General features: G+C 46.7%; 1 protein-coding gene across 9 annotated transcripts in view; it reads right to left on the minus strand.

Moving 5' to 3' along the window:
- Positions 1-2780: 2780 nt before the first annotated feature.
- Positions 2781-19704, minus strand: part of SMARCC2 (SWI/SNF related BAF chromatin remodeling complex subunit C2) — a 34839-nt gene continuing 17915 nt past the window's right edge. The window contains exons 14-29 of one of the 9 annotated variants that reach the window (XM_078384375.1): positions 19171-19301; positions 19009-19080; positions 18596-18709; positions 18081-18234; positions 17432-17524; positions 16724-16843; positions 16576-16638; positions 14646-14904; positions 13160-13483; positions 12492-12556; positions 11870-11999; positions 9273-9439; positions 8063-8197; positions 6536-6914; positions 5312-5390; positions 2781-3299 (exon numbers count right to left, since the gene is read on the minus strand). In XM_078384375.1, coding sequence (XP_078240501.1) covers position 3299; positions 5312-5390; positions 6536-6914; positions 8063-8197; positions 9273-9439; positions 11870-11999; positions 12492-12556; positions 13160-13483; positions 14646-14904; positions 16576-16638; positions 16724-16843; positions 17432-17524; positions 18081-18234; positions 18596-18709; positions 19009-19080; positions 19171-19301 — 2286 coding nt within the window. In that variant the 3' untranslated portion in view covers positions 2781-3298. Of the gene's footprint in view, positions 3300-5026; positions 5396-6535; positions 6915-8062; positions 8198-9272; positions 9440-11869; positions 12000-12491; positions 12557-13159; positions 13484-14645; positions 14905-16575; positions 16639-16723; positions 16844-17431; positions 17525-18080; positions 18235-18595; positions 18710-19008; positions 19081-19170; positions 19302-19704 lie in introns of all 9 variants that reach the window. The other 8 variants (XM_020785355.3, XM_072990859.2, XM_072990857.2 and 5 more) reach the window with 8 other exon arrangements.

A 19704-nucleotide genomic window follows, 5' to 3' on the forward strand; every position in this document is an offset into this window, starting at 1 on the left:
TAAAAGAACTCAGTTTGCAGATTGCTGGCCTCGATCAGGCGTAGCCGTCAAAATGTGGCTGCTTTGTTTTCTTCAACAGGAATGGAAAGCGAAGCACACCTCCCACTGACGTAGCCCCACCCACCCCCCCGTCGTCGTCAGCCTAAAAAGGGGAGGATGCCTGTAGGAGCACCAAATATAGGCACCTGCACAATGGCATGCTCTGAAATACAGCTGCTGAAAGGGGCGGGTGGGCGGTGGTGTCCCAGAAGGAAGGCTAGCAGAGGTCGCTGCTCCACCACAAGCCTGGCCTTGTTTTGCAGCATTAACTGTTCCATGACCAGCTCATTTTTTTTTCTTTTTTCCCCAAGCAGTTCTACGTGCCCGTTGTCCCTGAAAAGTTTTGCCTAGAAAACTGCTGTATACAAGTAGGGACCATCACAGAAGTGCCAGAGGTAATTATATTAAAAGTTCCAAGTTAGCCACAGCAAGTTCCTCATATAGCAAGAAAGGTAGTATCTGGAAATCCAACACCCTGATTAGAAAAATTAACCTTTTAACTACAACTGCCAGTATCTCCTGTTCAGCATGGTCAGTGGAATTGCAGTTCAAAATGTAAGTTCTCCAAGCAAACAAATCTTTGGATACTTTAAAGGGGGTTCTATTAGAAGGTTACGCTTAGGTTCCGAAGATGGGAGAAATAATTGTGTGCCCTTAAAGTTAATTCTGAGTTATGGTGACTCAAGGTAGAGAAAACCCGGAAGTGGTTTACCGTCACTGCTTCCAGGGGCATCTTGGGCCGAAACAGCTTGCCCCCAAAGCCACGTAGGCTGGCTCTTCTCCTGGGAGGCCCAGTGGGGGAATCAAACACCCAACCTCTGGCTTTGCAGCCACATACCTCAACCACTGAGCTATCCAACCAGCTACTGGGAGAAAGCGAGATCATAAATCAACAAAATATATTTGAATATACTGCCATTTCCTAAATCCTACAGAGTGCCTGCTGGTGGAACAAACGAAAGGGAGAAGATGCATTCATCACACATTTATTCCAAATGCTGCTTGGGGCAAATCCAAGCAACAGCAAATGACAGGATTAATCTTGGAGCAGGTCTGTTTTCCATACTTTTTGAAAATGAGGCTGCTGAAAAACATTGTGGCTGAACAGTCAGTCTATCCTGTTCCACTTGTGCTATGAGGCTCCATATCCAAGACTTAATGTCAAAGCACATGTTCAAGAAATCTTACCTTTTCCTGCATTTACATCATTCTCTCCCCAGCTATGTTATCACCTTTCCATTTCTAGATGGAGATGTATAGAAGCCACCATTATTTACATTCGAAGATGGGTTAATTAATACTAATGTGACTTGTGCTTTTACAATTACACCCTTTTGACCACATGAGTACTATTTCCAGACAGCTCTTTGCGTGGTTAATGACACACTGAATGATACCTATACAGTGGTGCCTCGCATAACAAGCGCACCGTTTAACGATGAATCCGCATAGTGATCCGTTTTTTGGGATCGCTAATGCGATCGCATTGTGATGTTTTAAGTGCCAAAACATCGCATTGCGATGATCGGTAAGCGTTTCGCTTACCGATCTTCGCATTGCGATGTTTTTTTAAACAGCTGATTGGCGGTTCCAAAATGGCCGCCAGGTGCCTAAAATGGCTGCCCGCAGCGTTTCCGCACCCTGCCCTCACTTACTGAGGGCGCGAAAATGGCGGCTGAATGGGGAATCTTCGCTCAACGGTGAGTTTTCCCCCTATGGGGTTTTCCATTTTGTTTTACGATGTTTCCGGATAGCGACGATTAATCTGGAACGGATTGATCTCACTATGCGGGGCACCACTGTATTTTAGTAATCCCACAGTACGACATAGCTTATGTTTTCTGGTTCTAAAGGCAAGACGGTAAGAGTGGGACCACACAGGTCAAAAAGCTATAGGGCATAGACAAAAACTTCCAAGACACAACTTGCTGACCTGAAAATGTACACAAAAGTTGGAACAATGTACCTATGGAACAAAAAGATTTATGCCATGTGACTTCCTTTTGGTAGATACAGAAGCCAATGAAGATTAACTTGTTGACTTAATAGAATACAGTAATAATAATAATCTTAGAACTGCAGAGCTGGGAGGGATTTATGGATCATGAAGCTCCTGTCAAGGCGGCACAGTTGGGGAATCGAATTCCTGACCTCCGGAGACCTAAACCACTGAGCTACCCAGCAATTCAAAGAATGCTGCATGCCACTCCCTGGGAGGGGAGGAGTATTCTGTACCTGTCTGGACTTCGCCTATCATTGAATCAGTAGGATACTGAAAGAGCCTTCCTTGTGTCAATCTTTTTTGCAGTGATCACTTCTGACTAGTGGGAACTGTGAAGCCAACAAATGCTTTGACCACTTCCCATCTTCAATGATGAATCCATCAGAAGGATGATGTGAGTAAAAGATAAATGCTGCAGCCAACTATCCACCTCTGAAGGAAAATATCACTGTTCTTTTTCAACAGACAGAGAGTTTTGCTTTGTGGATTCATTAAGTCTAAGCCACCCAAAATATTTATTCAGATAATACTCCATGGCTGCTTTGGTATATAGGAGTAAACAAAGATTTTCTGCTGGGGGGGGCAGGCAGAAGGAATCTGTAAATAAAAAGTTCCTGAATAAACATCAGCAAGTGTAAAATAAAGATTTGGGTGCAACATTGTGTGACCCCAAACTAGAGCACTTGCTTCTTTCAAACCTCCCCTCCCAAGACTGCAAGTCCTCCAGAGATGGGAAAACTTTATTGTAACATTTCTTTATTGTTAAAAAAGAAAGCAAGACAGACACATATAAGGGGGGGGGGAGTTAAACTCCCTTTTTAACCAGGTTTAAAATCAAAGCCCTCTCTATAAATAGCAGTGGCTGCTTGGATACAGATTCTTGTCCCCTTCCCCTACCAATTAGAAACGCCTTTAAATAAAAAGTCTTGGTTTCACTGCGTACAAAAAAAAAAGCATCGGGGAGATGGGGTGTGGCAGAGACACACAAGGGAATGGAGACAGAGCCCAATCCTCTTCTTCCTCGGATCACCGTTTTGAAGACTTAAAAAAAAAAGGAGAAAAAAGAAAAGAAAAAACAACGCCCAAACAGAATCCATGTTTAACACGATTTGGGTTTTTCTGTTCTTCCAAAGTGGCAAGGACTCATCCAGGAGGGATTATGAAGAGCAGCTCAAAGCTTCTCACTGGGTTGGGGGGACGGGTGTGGCCGTGCTGGGGCTGGGAGCGATAGGGTCCGGTTGCAGCGAAGGTCCTTGATCTGGACGGAAAAGGAGAGAAACGAGGCAGGTTACAGATCTGAGGCAGAGAGGCTGCACTACTGACGCCGGAACGAAGGAGGCTCCGTTGCCATTCTTCTTCTTTAAATCATAAATACAGCACTGGGATGGTCGCATCAATTTTGGTCTTACTTATTGGAAGGCTGGCAAAAAGTCTGATCACTTGTACCCTTTGTGACTAGAAGACTGGAAAGCAGGATCCACTGCCCCATTCCTTGAACGGTCAGATTCTCTCACTCTCTTCTATCCAGCAATATCTGATATTTCAGTATGTCAGGTCCCAGGCGAGGAAGACAGGCAAATTCTCATCCTCTAAAATCTCCTGTCACTCCAACACAGAATCTAAGAATCCTTGTCAAATCTGATGTATCTCTTAACACATCCTCAGAAAAAAAATAATCCTGAATTTGCCAATCTTAACCAGGCCCTGAAGGAAGACAAATCAACCAGTGGCAGAAGCGGTGAAAGTACAGCTCAGCGGGCCACAAGGCCTCCCGTGGCATGTCCATGTGCTGCTATCAACGTCCCCTGCAGGCCTAGCCCTAACCTTGCAATGTCCTGCTGCTATCCTACAGCCTTAGCCTGGCACCTCAACACTTTTGGAAGGGGATCCCAAACCTCACGCTCTCTCTCTCTCTCTCTCTCTCTCTCTGCTTGTGTTGTCTGCAAACAGAGATGGAGGAGTCTGGAAAAGAGAGGCTCCTGCTCAAGCAAGGACACAGCCATCGCTTGGAGAAAAGAAGAATGGAGGGAGCAGGGCTTGGTGCCTCTACCAGTGTGGAAGAAGCTAAGTATTCTGATGCCTAGAACAGGATTGTGGGACACTAAGATGCAGTGTAACCTTCTCTTGCCTTCCCACTGAGGATGGACCTGCCCAGCACCTCCGATCCATTCAAACTGTTTATGACAGAATATAAATGGAAATCACAGCTCACAGCCTGGTGTCTCTAGTTCTAGGGAAAATAATCTAACCGATCAGGACAGCTCCAACCATCAAAGCAAATCACATTGTAGGCCACTGCATGCTGTGCCAGCAGGGATCACTGACGCTTTTCGGAAAAGCAACAACAAAAAGTCCACATAGGATCTTTTAACTCACTGAAAGAGGACAGAGATACATAAAAACATGTGGAAGGCTATAATTCCACAGCAAACGTCAGAACTACGTGTTCGAACAGGATATATTTCTGCCCCTTAAGATTATGGAGAAAATGTTTATTATGTGTCCATGGCTATCCATGTACACAGTGTTTGACAGAGTTTCATGGCAATCTACTAGTATTTTGAAAATATGGTCAGCCTCTGTCAAAAGCTTTCAAAAGGTGGTCTTCCTGCAGTCATGAGGCAAAATGTCTCAAAAATTCATTCTAAACCCCCTGAACCCTTTTCCTTGTTCCCCTCTCCTTTCTCTACTATGCCTGCTCCAGGAGTCCTTCCTTCCATGGAATCTTGGCTAAAGGAGGAACACAAAAATCCCAAGTCTAAGAAAAAGGCTAACATCTGCCACTGGTAAAAATGATCTGTTAGCAGAAATTAATACACAGAGATCTGCCTAATTTGCATTGGTTTCAGCTGCAGAAAGGAAAACAAACTCGGCCAATAACTGGTCACCATCTCTCTCTCCTGATCCTGTCTAGGCTCCCAGGAGCTTTTACTGTAACGATCTCCCCCGTTATCTTTCCCCCATCGCCTCCAGGCCAATTCTCACCTGATCCGAGACCAGCATTTGGAAGGAGACTGCCCTGCATTGCAGCCACAATAGCTGGGCTCTGGGCAGCTGCGGAGCCAGGAGGCAGCGGGGCGGCAGGCGGGTGCAGGGTGCTAGAGACGTTGACGATGGGCGGATTAGCCATGCTGCACGCAAGGTTACCATGCACCGGATGGATGGGCGTGTTAGCAGGGAAGTTAATGCCGATGGAGTCTGTTACATTACTAGCCATGCTAAATGGGATGGAGGCAGGCATTCCAAAAGGCAGAGCTGAGGGGATATTACCAGCCATGGCAGGGTGAACGGTTGCTGGGACTGCCCCGGGGAGAATCTGGGATGATGGCTGCTGGCTGGGGAATGGAGGCTGGGCTTCAGAGAGAGAGAGGGAGGGGAGAGGGAGGGAGAAGGGGAGATAGAGAGAAAGAGCTACGTGAGCATGATGGTTATGCAGGCGGGCAAAGACTAAACATGATTCAATAGTACCATCCACTGGTGTTTTAAAAGGTTTTCGGATCCCAGGCATATAATTAGAGAACATAAGGCAAATCCTTCAACTTTCTAAAACAATCAACACTCATGTCTTAAGTCTGAAATTAAACGTGACGCTTTAAAGCCAAACCTGTTAAGCCTCAAGAGGCTGATCTAGTTCGGGTATATTGTCTGGTATGAAGACATCATCACAAGATGAAATATTGTCCCTAGTAAAAATGCCAGCCCGCCCACCGGACTGGATTGTCCACTTCACTGGATTTTTTTTTGACTTTGTTTAAAAAAAGAAATAAGAGAACTCCCCCCAAGAAATGGAAATGTCAGGTTTTATTAAAAACTAGCCACCTCCTTATTCTAAAGACACTGGCCCAGTATTCAACTCAGACGCCACGTGTGCATTCCTGTAGAAGTAAGAATCTAGTCAGATTGTCTGCTGCCCCAGTGACACCTAGACTGAACAAGTGACCTGATTCTTTCACATGCAAATGCTATTTGCAGTAGCTTGGGAGCAGCTTCCAGGGCAGTGGCTCTGATCGCACTGGCAGCAGGATGACCTGGGCCATAATCTTTCATATTAAACCCTAGACAACCCAGTGAGATGGACATGGAAGCATTAATGCTGTTCTGCAGAACAAACTGGAAGACATTTGAATTGTTCACCGCTATCGGAACACCACGTCACACCCCCACCCTCAACCCATATTTTCTAGATCTGTCTCCATCCTGAGAAGGAAGACCCCTCTGACTGACTGGTTTGCTCAAAAGTGAAACCCCTGTTCATAGGACATCCTCGTCCCAGGTGTACACTTAAAATCCAGGAAGGGTGGGCAGAGGTGGAGTCTTTCCTGCCAGCCCTAGTCAAACACTGGTGTTATGTTCCCCTCAGCCTTAACATCCATTTCTTTGCTCTGTTCTTCCAGAAGAGGAGAATCCGAATTCGAAGCCTAAAGGCACACTAAAACCCTTGCCGCCCCACCCCTGAGCCAAGCAACTCATATTGAAGAGCTGCTTTCCCCTTACCATGTGAACTGGTGGTGGGCTGTCCAGTTTGACTTGGGCCAGTCTGTGGTGCTCCGGCCACCGTCTGCTGTGGGGGAGCAGTGGCCGCCGGCTGCCCAATCTGTTCGGTTTGAGCTATGCTGCTAGGCTGTCCTACAGTGCTGGCCGCTGGCACGGGCGTCTGGGAGATGGGCATGGAGTGAGCGGCGGGTGCCAAGGGAGCCCCTGTGGAGACCAGGGGCTGTGAGCCCACGGGGAGAGGGGGCGGTGGCGGCTGCTGTTGCTGCTGCTGGTGCATCTGCTGGAAATGCTGTTGGCGGGCACGCATCTCGGCGTACTTGAGCTGCTCCATGTGGAAGGCCTGTCGGTCAGCCAGGAGCTGTTGTCTCTGGTACTCTAGCTACAGAGAAATCAGCAGAGATTATGTGTGGCTGTTCGCCGTCCTTGGTCATCTCACCTACTGCTGCAATTCTCCCTGCTGAGGTAGGTAGGTAATTTATTTATTTATTTACCTCCCACCTTTCTCCCCAAAAGGGACCCAAGGTAGCTCACATCATGAAAAAGATAATATTCAAAAGCTAGAAACAGTAAATATACAAATATTAAAAAAGAATTAAACCAGTATTTTATTAAAAATGGCAAATAAAATCAATACTAAAAGACATTTAAAACCACAGAGTACAGCAATCCCTTTAAAAATCCCTCTCACACCCCCAGTCATTAAGGGAAAGCCTGCCTGAAGGGAAAGCTCTACATTCCTACGCTATTACTTCATTCATGCTCAAAAAGCCCTGGATGCCCAAAATGACTCGGCTTCATCGTGTAATAGAAGCATGTGCATTCTAAGTGTGCTCTGGGCCCACCCAATGGACCTCTGCCTGCCTGCAAGGAAGATAGTGGTCAACCCCACAGGTGGCAGAATAAACCATCCCTACATGCAGGGGCTGCACGGGCCCCTCAGGGGAGCAGGAATTCTCAATAGAAGCAGTACAGTGGTGCCCAGCTTGACGACGAAATTGGTTGACGATGAGTTTTTTGCAATCGCTATAGCGATCACAAAACAATGGTTCCTATGATTTGTTTGTTTGTTTGTTTGTTTTTTTGCTTTACGTTGATTAGGTCCCTGCTTCGCGAACTGTTTGTTCGCAAAACGTTTTTTTCCGGCTCCACAAAATGGCTTCCCTTTGCAAAATGGCTTCCCCCCCCTTTGCAAAATGGCTGTTTTCCGGACCCCTGCTTCGGAAGACAGCGATTTTAAACAGCTATGGGCAATCTTCGCTGGACAATGAAGTATTTCCCCATTGGAACACATTAACCAGTTTGCAGTGCATTCCAATGGTTTTTTTTTTCACTTGATGACAATTTCGCTTAACAGCCATTTTCCTGGAACGGATTATCGTCGTCAAGCGGGGCACCACTCTACAAAAAATACTGCACATGCATGCACAGGGAGAGAGAATAAGTGAGAGAGAGAATCTCAGCACAAGGACAAAGTTGTTTTGGACAGAATTGACAATGGTAGCGTCGAAAAGACATGATTGTACTCACTGCCTCTCGTTCCCGATCCATGATGGTCTCCAGCTCTTCAAAGTGCCTTAGCTTGATCTCAAGCTTCTTCATCTGTGTCTCCACCAGCAGAGCAACCAGGGACTTGATTTTACGCTCTTCCACTGCCGCCAAGTGCTGTGAAGGAGAGAAAGAAAAAGAGGGTAGGCCAAAGCACCAGCAGCATCTCATCCCCCAGGACTCCCAAAACACCCAGTAATCAAAACCTCCCAAAAGAAAGGCTGGAGCACGGCTACTCTCCCTCCCAAGCCACAGTCACCTACATCTTCCAATGGCCTGTGTAGGGCCCTCTCTGGGCCCAATACAGCTGTCTAGCAACCCTGCCATCCAGCCCCTCGACAACATTTTGTGCAGAATTTTCCCTCGTAGCTTATACCTTTTACCTGCAAGAGATAAATGGAAGACTAACAGACTACCTAGGTTCAGGACACCAGCCTGTGATCTACAGGCTGCTTACCCGAGTGTGAGAAAAAGAAATGTATAGAGGTTGCTGCCCTTATAAACAAATACAATACTAAAAAACGTAAGCAACACCAAAACACATTAAGTGTAGTAAAGTACAACAATCCATTTTTTAAAAAAAACTGCAGCCTGTCACTGAGAAAAAAACTGCCAGAAGAGAGAAGCCTTTGCCTGCTTGCAAAAGGACGGCAAAGATGGGGCCACCCTGGTCTCCTGTGGGAGGGAGTTCCAGCGTCTGGGAGCAGCAACTTCTTGTGTTGCCACCAAAAAAAGCCTCCCCTGATGATCTTAACACTCGAGCAGGCTCATAAAGGGAGATGCAGTCTTTGAGACAGTTTGGGCCCTAGCCGTTTATGGCAAGTAAACAGACGGCTGAAGAATGACAGGAATGCAAGGCCTTCAAATTCACGCTCGGTTATACCTGTCCTAGATAATCTGGATGATATGAAAGTAGTCATGATGTAGTTACTATTAATTTTGAGTGTCATGACAAAATTTTTATTACCGGTTTATTCATTTGGATCCAGTCTGCTCTTTGAGGCTTGCACCTTCTTGTGAGATGCTTTATTTTTTACAATGGAAACACAGCCTGGCAACTTTGAGAAACAAGCAACTGTGACGGACTTGGTCCCCTGTCCTTCTAAAAGAAAAGATCCAGTGACACGGGCCCCGCCCTTCCATGTGGCCTGCCAAGGTGCCTGAAACCAGGCCTCTCCCTTGTTGGCCTTACCTTGGCCTTCACGGCGGCAGCAGCCAAAGCAGCAGCCGCTGCAGTGGAGAGGTTACCTTCGCCGATGTCTCTCTCCACCTTGGTCTTCCGCTCACCCTCCGTCTCTGTGATATCTTTGGGTCCCTCCTCCTGACCATTCTTGGGCTCTTTCTCCTTCTCACCATCAGCTGAAAAACAGCAAAACACACGATGGGAAGGTAGGAGAACACGATGGGAAGGCAGGAGAGGCCAGGGTGGGTGGCGTGTCTCCTGGACTTGGAAGTGGGAGGAGCAGGGAGATTGTTTAATGGTGCCCCAGCTTCACTACTAGACCTCTGTTCATCTTCTCACCGTAAAGATTCTACTCAGATGCTGAAAGACCACCTGTGGGATTGCAGGAAGCTTAGGAGGGAATGCTCACCTTTCAGTATTAGATTTCATAATGAACTAATTGCAACTCCACAAAGTGTCTGGAAGCAGTAATCCACTTTTTAAATAGCACACAGAGTTCCCTGCAGAGATTTACATTCAAGAAATATCTATTTTTTAAAACTGGAGGTAGACTAAGTTTCTTTTTCCATGTTTTTGGCAGTCCACGCAGCCCCTAGAGATCAATGGTTCCCAACCTTGGGTAAACCAGGTGTCGTTGGACTGCAACTCCCAGAAACCCCAACCAGCACAGCTGGTGGCAAAGGCTTCTGGGAACTGCAGTCCAAGAACACCTGGGTTACGCCAGATTGGGAACCACTGCGCTAGGTGAGAGTGGCAGCAGAAGGCATGCCCTTGAACCTGCTGAATTTGCCCACACTTGTGCAACTGATTGTTGTTTCTTGATTTTTCCTTCCCCTGAAGTAGCCTCCAAGGCCTTGACAAGGACAAGGAACTGTACTGACTTGCCCTGAAGTAAAAAATACACTCCTGGCCATTGTGTCCCCCAGCTCCATATGGTGTGTAGGCATCCTTCAGTCTCGAGAGACTATGGTAACCTGCTCTTAATAGAGGTCTTGGAACAGCGTCTAGTATGGCTGAGGAGGCCAATTCGAGAGTGACAATCCCTTCCACATTGAAGACAAATCCAATATGTCCCCTGTCCAGCTCCCTGATTTTGCTGCTTTCGGGACTACCTCTTTGCCTCTGCCTGTTGGACAGCATCTCTTCAAATTGGGAGGCCATGATGCACCGCCTGCCTCCAGGCTGAACACTCGGATGTCAAGGTTTCCCATCTGTTGAGGTCCATTCCTAAGGCCTTCAGATCCCGCTTACAGATATCCTTGTATCGCAGCTGTGGTCTCCCTCTGGGGCGATTTCCCTGCACTAATTCTCCATATAGGAGATCTTTTGGAATCCAACCATCAGCCATTCTCACGACATACCCGAGCCAACACAGACGTCGCTGTTTCAGTAATGTATACATGCTAAAACTTCCAGCTCATCCTAGGACTACTCGATTTAGAACTTTGTCCTGCCAAGTGACACAAAAAATGTGTCGGAGACAACACATATGGAACATGTTCAGCTTCCTCTCCTGCCATGCACAAAGGGTCCAGACTCACTGCAGTGCAGGAGGGTACTCAGGACACAGGCTCAGCCATCAGCTTCTTATTAAGCCATACTCTCTTTGTGAGTCTGGAGAACATGGTAGCTGCTTTGCCAATGCATTTATCCAGCTCGACATCTAGAGAGAGGGTGTCAGAGATCTTTGAGCCAAGGTACACGAAATCACGAACAACCTCCAGTTCTTGTGTATAGATGGTAATAGAGGGAGGTGAGTCCACACCCTGGCCCATGACTTGTGTTTTCTTCAGGCTGATTGTTAACTGAAAATCTTGGCAGGCCTTACTACAATGGTTCATGAGTTGTTGGAGGTCTTCAGTAGAGTAGGCAACAACAGTTGCATCATCAGCGAAGAGGAAGTCCCGCATGCATTTCAGCTGGACTTTGGTCTTCGCTCTCAATCTAGAGAGATTAAAGAGCTTTCCATCTGATCTAGTCCAGAGATAAACACCTTCTGTTGCAGTTCAGAAAGCATGCTTCAGCATGATAGCAAAAAAGATCCCAAACAGAGTCGCCGTGAGGACACAGCCTGTATCACTCTGCTTCAGATGACAAAGGGATCTGATGTTGAGACATGAAAAACTACAGTGCCCTTCATTTCCTCATTAAAGCACTTGATGATGTTAAGGAGTCAAGGTGGACATCCAATCTTGGGAAGAATTTTAAAAAGGCCATCCCTGTCGCCTTTGTTCTTATATAATGTGACGATGTTTGCATCCTTCATGTCCTGTGGTACTCTACCTTCCATCCAGCAAAGACAAAAGACGTCATACAGTTCGGTGGTGATGATCTCCTTACAGCACTTCAGCAGGGATGTTGTCCCTTCCCAGGTGCCTTGCTGGAGGCTAGGGAATCCAAGGCCGCTTTTATTTCTGCTAAAGTTGGTTTACTGTCCATCTCTTCCAAGACAGGCAGGCACTCAATATTATTTAATGCCTCTTCTGTTACTACATTCTCTCTGGAATATAGCTGAGAGTAGTGCTGCACCCAGCTCCATAGAGATCTCACCAACTGAACCAGTGGTGGCCTGAGCCTTGTCATTTCCCAGAGGGGGGGGCACTCACCTAGGGTGTCCCCATCGCTCTTGTCCATTTCCTTCTCGCCATCCGCCTCTTTGCTTTTATCGTCCTCTTTCCTAGGCACCTCCCCAAGCTTGTCCTTTACTTCCTCCTCCAGGGTGCCTTCTCGTTGTTCCTGCATTGAGAAAAGAGTTTGAGCCTGACAGCTATCTTTCTTCTCTCACACCCTTCACACAATTCTTACCTACTCGATTAATTCATTTGCTTTATTCTTAGGCTGGCTTTCTCCTGCTTTTCTTTGGTCACATGAATCTCTGCTTCTTGTCTGGGTGGAGTCGGGCATGACTTGTGCACATAAAAGACAGAAGACCCAGGGACAAAAGGTCCCCAAGAACTACGGGTCTGCTGTGATGCCTTAAGCAGCCAGGAGGGCAGGCCAGGAAACATGGCAGCGGAAGATTAGAAAGATCAAAACACTTTGGTAAGAGTTTAAGTTTGACAATACAGTGAAATCTAGTTCTGAAACATACTATGGGGTCCCTCTGTCCTCCCGATCTAAACCATGGAAGGGAAAGGGAAAAAAAAACCAAACGCTCCCTGCAAATTTTGCTGTGGGAGATGGAGCAGATCCAGGATTGCACAATCGTTTCTCCTTGCCCTCCCGCACCTTCACCTCTTTCTTCTCCTCAGACTGTGGTGGTTCTGTCCGGTTCTCCTCTGTGCAGCTTTCTTCTGGATAAGGAGTGAGAAAAGAAGACAACACAAGAGGAACCAATATTAGAGTATCCATATGAAGGTGCCCACCCACACCCTAAGAGGAAAAAGTTGCAGGAATGAAGGGGCATAGGGGAGGAACGTGGTAAAGGAACAAGGGAACCCAAGGAGGAGGAGAAATCTGCCTCCAGCACCTGCACAGAGAACAGCAGCTGACGGGCCCTCTGGATCAGATAGGGGAGCATAGGGGACCCACCCCAGGCCCCTGGAGAGGGCCCTACTCCCATTCACCTTCCCCACTGGCTCTGCTGACTGAGGAAGATGGAAACAGTGGTCCAGCATCCCCCCCAAGGCTTTCTGCCGTTGAGGCAGGAGCTCCTTTGAGGGGAATAATCTCCGCTCTTCCCCATTGCTCAGTTCCACCAGAAACCCAGGTGTCCCCTCAAAATGAGAGTCCCCTGACTCACTGCCCGGCCAATATTCTCGGTGTGTGTGTGTGTCTGCGTGTGTGTGTGTGTGTGTGAAAAGCCTTCGCCCCAAACCCCAGCCCTTCATCTGCCCCGTGTGACAGGGTGGGATGGGGGAGGGGGGTTAGAGGAAGGGACGGTCGGGATCCCTTACCCTGTGCCAGGCGATTGAGTGTGAGCTCCAGGCCGGAAGCCAGGCCGGCTCTGGTCTCCTGCGTCTCGGCACCCTTCTTAGTCCCCACCGCACACTGGGCGAGGTCCAACGAGGGCGCTTCGCGGGCAGCAGCGCGGAAGGCGCCCCGCTCGCCCCCCTCACCTATTCTCTCCAGCTCATCGGACGTGGTCCCTGCAATGCCGCTGCTCTCCAGGCCAAATGCCGGGTCTGCCTTGCCTGTCACCTTGGCAGCTTCCTCCACCTTGCGAACGTGAGCTTCCACCAAGGCGGTCGGCACCTCTTCCTTCATCTTGGAGAACTCCTCTGCAAAGGACAGCTTCGGAATCAGCCGAGAAAGCTCCCGCCAGAGCCCAGACTAATCAAACAGCACATGCCACAAGGACACAGGGCAAGGGCTAGAACGGGCAGGGCGGCCGGAACTAACAGGAAAGGCGACGGCGTCCCTCCACGTCACTGACGGGCGAGAGCTGCAGGGGACGTGGGCCTTCGCGTTGGGGGCAAGAGACCCCTGATGGCCCACAAGAGAAGCTTTTGCAGGAACTGTCATCTCATTTCAACCTCCACCATCACACCACATCCCAGACCAGTGACAAAACACTGGTGGATGCACCTCCCAGGCGCCAGGCTCTTCACACCTTTTGGACAAGCCCACAAATCCTGTTCTGTCTCAGGTGGCAGGCTTTTAGAGTGTGACTCTAAGGCCACACATTAAAAAAAAACCACTACCAGGTGCTGTCTGCAAACCTATAGTAGGAGACAAATACATGCTGCACGGAGCTCCTGAGAGATCTACTAAGTGTACCACTACTGTAAGTAAAGAAAACAAACAGTGTTGCATTTCAACTACAGCACATGGCCTTATTTTTCTGTAGTTGAGAATGTGGATGGAGCACCCGAGAAACAGCAGCCAGGATTTTATAAAGCAGTCAACTTCAAAGGAAATTTTGGGCACGGCAGTGGGATGAATTGTGCTAAACAACAAAGAGGGGGAAAGCATTCATTCCATTCTTAGTTCTGCCTGTGAAATAGCATCATACATAACAGACGAAAATCTCCTTACTGATACCCAGGATGCTATCCTAGGATGAGGCATCTCAAGATCCTCAATTTTGATTTTGAAACCCCTTCACCCGGTTTCTAGTCCTTAGCAATGCAGAGAAAAACTTAAGAACATACGTACAGGTCTCAGATGTGAGCTAGTCAGAATTTCCAAGATGAAGCTGCAAGTGAGTTATTTTTCTATGGCTCTTGGATGCAGCCTTACAGTTCTATCAATTCCCAGTTTTACTATTCCTTTCTTCCACAAGTCCCTGCACCCTCCCTTCTAACATTCTGTAAAAATCACTATCTTGAGGCAGAATCAATTTCTTGATTTACACCACGTATTCTGCTTGCAGAATCTGGACTTGCTCATTGGTACTGGTGGGAAGGGTCCAGCCTGCTCAAGGGAATCCCCTATCATTACCTAGGGCTGACTTGGCTGCTGCTGAAGCCACGCGAGGGTCCACAACTGACGCAAGGAACGCCACAGTGCTCATAACCGGGTTGCCTGACTGGCTGAAGGGAATGGGTTGGTAGGCGAGGGGCCCGAGGGAAGCCTCCGAGTCCTCCAGGTAGGGATCCTCAATCGGAAGACGAAGGAAGTGCAGAATGCACTCATCTTGCGTGCGGCTGCCAACGTGCTCAGAAACCTTGTTCCAGTCATCCTTGTACATCTCCAGTGCCTAAAAAGCAGTTAAGGCAAACAGTGAAAAGTCTGTGTCTGAAACTATTGCAGATGTTCAGCCTAAACCTGACAGAGAGGCTCTATCTGAACTCAAGCGTATCTTCTAAAGTCTTTGGATTGGCATCCCATGTCTAAGCAGAATTTTTCTCTAATCAAATCAATGTGTTTTATTTTTTTCCCATTTTATATTTTCAGGTATCTGTGCAATACAGCTTTAGAAAACACTGATTATTCAATGTGATGTTTAATCTTTCAATTCACAATGCATATGAAGGGCCCTCTCAGATTTGTAAACTGTGACCAGTCTTAAGTAGTTCTGTACAAACAGTGATATTTCAAGCGCTCCTCTGCAATCTGGTTACAAGCAGCAGAACCGAGCAACAACCCTTGCATCAGACAATAAAGAAAGTGTGGAATTGAGCCTCACAAGCTTCTTAGAAAAGCTTACAGGGTGCGCAAGTAAGCAGATGCAGCCAAAATGTTTCTGAAACACTTGAAGTACTTAAAAAGGGAATTCAACGCTAAGCAGTTATGACTAATGAAAGGATCAAAAAAGTTATCTAGCATCACTTTCCTTTCAAGAACCAGACAGGCAGGCAAATATAACACTGAACTGTGGTTTAATGATGTGACTCCCAAATCAGATCCTAAATACAGAATAAAACCATAGTTTAGCTTGCTGAATCAGGCCTTGGCCCCAGAGGGTATTTACAAGGAGACACCGGTTAGACTTCACTGTTGCTTTGCAAACAAAGATTGAGGGAACCTGCCTTAATTAACTCCCCGGAACTTGCTGAACTTGCTCAGTGAAGGTGCAACTGTTGAAAAACATGGCTTGCACATTCACTTCGAACCACAGACTCTACCCTAATTTGCAGACAATTGTAGGAACACAAGTAACAGTCTTCTGCAGAGTCAATTGACTGGTCACCCATGTCAGTTTTGCTTACTCTGAATGGCAACAGCTCTCCACCATTTCATGCAGAAGAGCTTCTCAGTTCTGTCCTGACAGTGAATCTGGGACCTTTAGAAAGCACACTGCTCATTCAGCTAGAACTTTTGCTCCACCTTTTGCTGTACTTCCAAGTATTTAAGCACAATCTAATCTTTAATCATGATTTGACACACACACACACACACACACACACGTCATCTGGGTTTTGCTTGGGGTGTTGGAGTCTAAGTCAATCTGAAAAGACTCACGTATCTTTTTCTCTCTATGCCATCACTGTCAACAGCCTCCCCCCTCAAGTCACACCCTTTAAGGACCCTCAAAATGTTCCAAAAGGAACATTAACTCAAACAAATGAGGCTGGGAAGAATACCACTTTGGTGATCTACCTTGAACCCATTTTCTTTCTCAGTGGCAGTATTACAGTACTTAATACTGTAACACACACACACACACACGTATTTCTATTTGTGACAGTTGAAGTAATAAAATCCACCAGCCCATCTGTCATTCTCTTATTAACAACACTACTTGCCCCATAGCAGTAAAATATCTAATCAATTTTCACTATCTTTGACCCCTGAAAATAGAAATGAATTGGCAATTTGGCAGTAAAAGCAGTGGGGAAGGGGATGGCAGCTACGCTATACAATACGTTGCCAGCCGTTGCGAGGAGCCAGCTCATCACTGAAATTGTTCGCTTCTCGGTCCACTCACCTCCAACAGCAACAAGGTCTCTTGCTCCGTCCACTCACGGGTCGCGCTGGCCGCAGCTTTGCTCTGTGCAGGGAGATGGTGTGTTAAAAATGGAAACCTCACCGGTTAAATATGAGAAATAACACTGGACTTCCCCCTAACCCTTTACCTTGGAAGGAACATTTTTCTTCGTGTACATGTCAGTACGAAGCCCAAAGTTCTGCATGTCTGGTGGCTTCTCTTTGCTCTTGTCAGGGAAGTTCAACATCTGCTGGGAAGCTGTGGTTTGCTGTGAACGGAGAGAAGAATGAACTCTGTGCCCCCGAAAGAAGGCCCCTCGCCTGAGACTTCCGAAGTGGTACTTGAAAGGATACAGACACCCATTCCCCCCAAAAAATAAAAATAAAAAAACCCTCATACTGTAGATGTCCATCTCTGGCTCTTCTATGTGATCAAAGTACAGTTGGGGTTGGAAACGACCCTTACATTGCACCATGAGAATACACAGACATGGAAGACTAGAGCATTATGACGGCTTCTTGGATGAGTCAAAACTTCCCCTTGACAGACAGCTCAAGATGCCGAGTGTTTTTTTCTAATACCAAGACAAAATTTGCCTCGTTTGGTCTCCAACCACAAAATATCCCAGAGTTATGCCATTCATGAAGAAATTGTATCCAAAGACAGGTAACAAACCCCTGAAGGGAAAAAAAATGTGACCTCTTACCTATCCTCAAAAGAGCCACAAACTGGCCTTAACTGCAGGGAGTTTCACAGTTCAGCCTTGGATAGAGTAGAGGGAGCCCCTCCCGCTTACTTTGTGGTTGTTCCCACAAGAACCGACCCTTTATCACCCCCCCCCCGGAAGCTTTCCTACCATCTCTGGCTTCCCCTTCACTGTGTCTGTGACAAGGTCCTCAATCTCCTTGGTCTTCCGTCCAGCCTTGGTGTCACTATCACTCTGCCGACCCTGAAGACGATTAAGTAAGATGTTGCTCCAAGCCACACTTCATTTAAATTAATATCTGGGGTCGAGAAAACTAAGAATGGTGCATTTTACAATGCCAGTAACAATCTGCTGCAAACCAAGGGATTCCCGCACACACCAATATAACCTCCAACCAAATAGAAGAACGATAAAAAAAATAGACAGAAACATGGTGGCACCTTAAAGAATAACTACTATCATTTAATGTGAGGTTTCACGGACAAGTCCACTTCCTCATACATAAGACTCCAAACAGAAGTTCTCTCTGTTCTTTTCTTACTGGCTTTTAGTCTCTTAGTCTCTAGTACAAGGCAACTATCTTCTGGATTATGCAGATTACCTCTTTTGTTTCTGTTGCTCAAAGTAGTGGGATGATAGTGTTTTCTTCGTGTTCCTTTTTACATTTATATTGCTTTGAGCATGTTTCCTATGACACTGCTTGCAAACATACTAGTTAGGCAAGTTGTAAAAAAATTTAATTAACCAGTGACACAAATCTGAAATTTCTTTCCACTCTGGGAAAACCACTTTGCTCTACCTGGGGTGTTTTGGGCTGTAATGGTACCAATCCTGAAGGAGTGTCAGCCAGAACATGAAAATGAGATGTAGGCGGTGGTCCCATCGGTGTCGGCCGGCTCTCAGCATCCACTTGGTAATTAATAAGTCCCCACTGTTCCAAGAAAGCATGAACTCTGCAAAAGAAGATCAGAGCAGGACCCCAAACTCAGAATCAACTTCTGTTCAACTTCTAGAGAGAATTTACCTCCAGAACAAGGGATACACTTTTCTGATTTGCAACCACCAAAGGTCAATTTTTGTCAAGTTATGAGAGGACCAATCAACCATGTTTGTTTCTTTGCCAACAGACTGGACAATCATGTTCCAATGAAACCTACCAAAGTCTGTTAGTTAGCTTTGCTAATAGGATGACGGCTGTAGAGGCAACTAAAAAATGAGGAGAAAGAAAGTTGTTGTGTTAAGTGCAAAATTTTAAAATCAGGAGGCAAAGACACTCCCGTGGCTTTCGCTCAGCCATTTCACTTCTCAACATACCTCATGATGGCGCAGACGTCCCCAGCCAGGTTCCGACGACAGGCAGTTGAGGTCAGGTACTCCTGTGGGTTGAGCCGGTAGGTGTCAATCATGAAATTGCGGTAGGCCAAGTAGCTGGATGGTAGGAGAAAGGAACAGAAAACCACTCAAAACCACTGTTGGATCCCCTTCTTTCACCCTGAAAAGTTTGCCCATAGGGTTAACCCTTAGACCTTCTCCAATTAACAGCTGCCACAAAAGGCCATTCAGAGCTACAGCTTCTAACCGAACTGGTCCAAAAGTTAAGCAGTAAGGAAAGAAGTTCCACCAGCTCCCTTTTTACCCGCCAACTCCCCCAAATGTTGCCACATTTGCTATCTCTAGAACAGATGTCATTATTTATTTGTTCATTTATTTTTTTAAAAAAATCTTACATTTCTGGTGTCTTTGACTTGTTCTTGCCGTTGAAAAATTCTGGAAGGGCTCTCCGCTCAATGGCATGCACACTGTGAAGGAAGCATGAGGAAGCATTACAGCCGGCCAGAAGGAGGAAGGAGCCATATGGGAAAAGCACTCCCAACACCCCACTCCAGTACCTGTTATAATCAAACCAGGCAGCGTAGCTGGGGATGATAATGTGATGGGTTTGCTCAGTCACATTGTCTTCGTGCAGGTCCGGGTTCTTGGTTTGCTCTCCTTTGTTTCCTGCATTGTTCTCCTCTTCATCCTGAAAGCCGGAGTCACTTCAGTAAATAAGACAAACACACTTTTTTAAAAAAATCATAAACTTTCAAGGTTATGATGGAATGGCTCATTCCTGCAGTCTCCTAGGGAGATCTTTCTTTTGCAGCTTAGTTAACTCGCCTGTAATGGGCAGGGACAGACCTCTAAGGATGCAGGCGAGACAGATGCCAGAGCCTAGGTGTATGAGACAGTCAGTGAAAAGGGGAAAGGGAGAGGCTTGAGGGACAGTCAACCCTGGTCAAAACACTGGGAGGAACTGGTCACACAGGTTCCCCGTGTAAGGAGTGTGTAAAAAGGGCTGGCTGACCCACGCACAAAACCAGGCTATTTGCCCATCCAGTATTTCTTCCAGTTAGCTATGTTGGAAGAAGGTTCACAACCTTTCT

This window comes from Pogona vitticeps, chromosome 2, assembly GCF_051106095.1.
Source record: "Pogona vitticeps strain Pit_001003342236 chromosome 2, PviZW2.1, whole genome shotgun sequence".
NCBI lineage: Eukaryota > Metazoa > Chordata > Lepidosauria > Squamata > Agamidae > Pogona > Pogona vitticeps.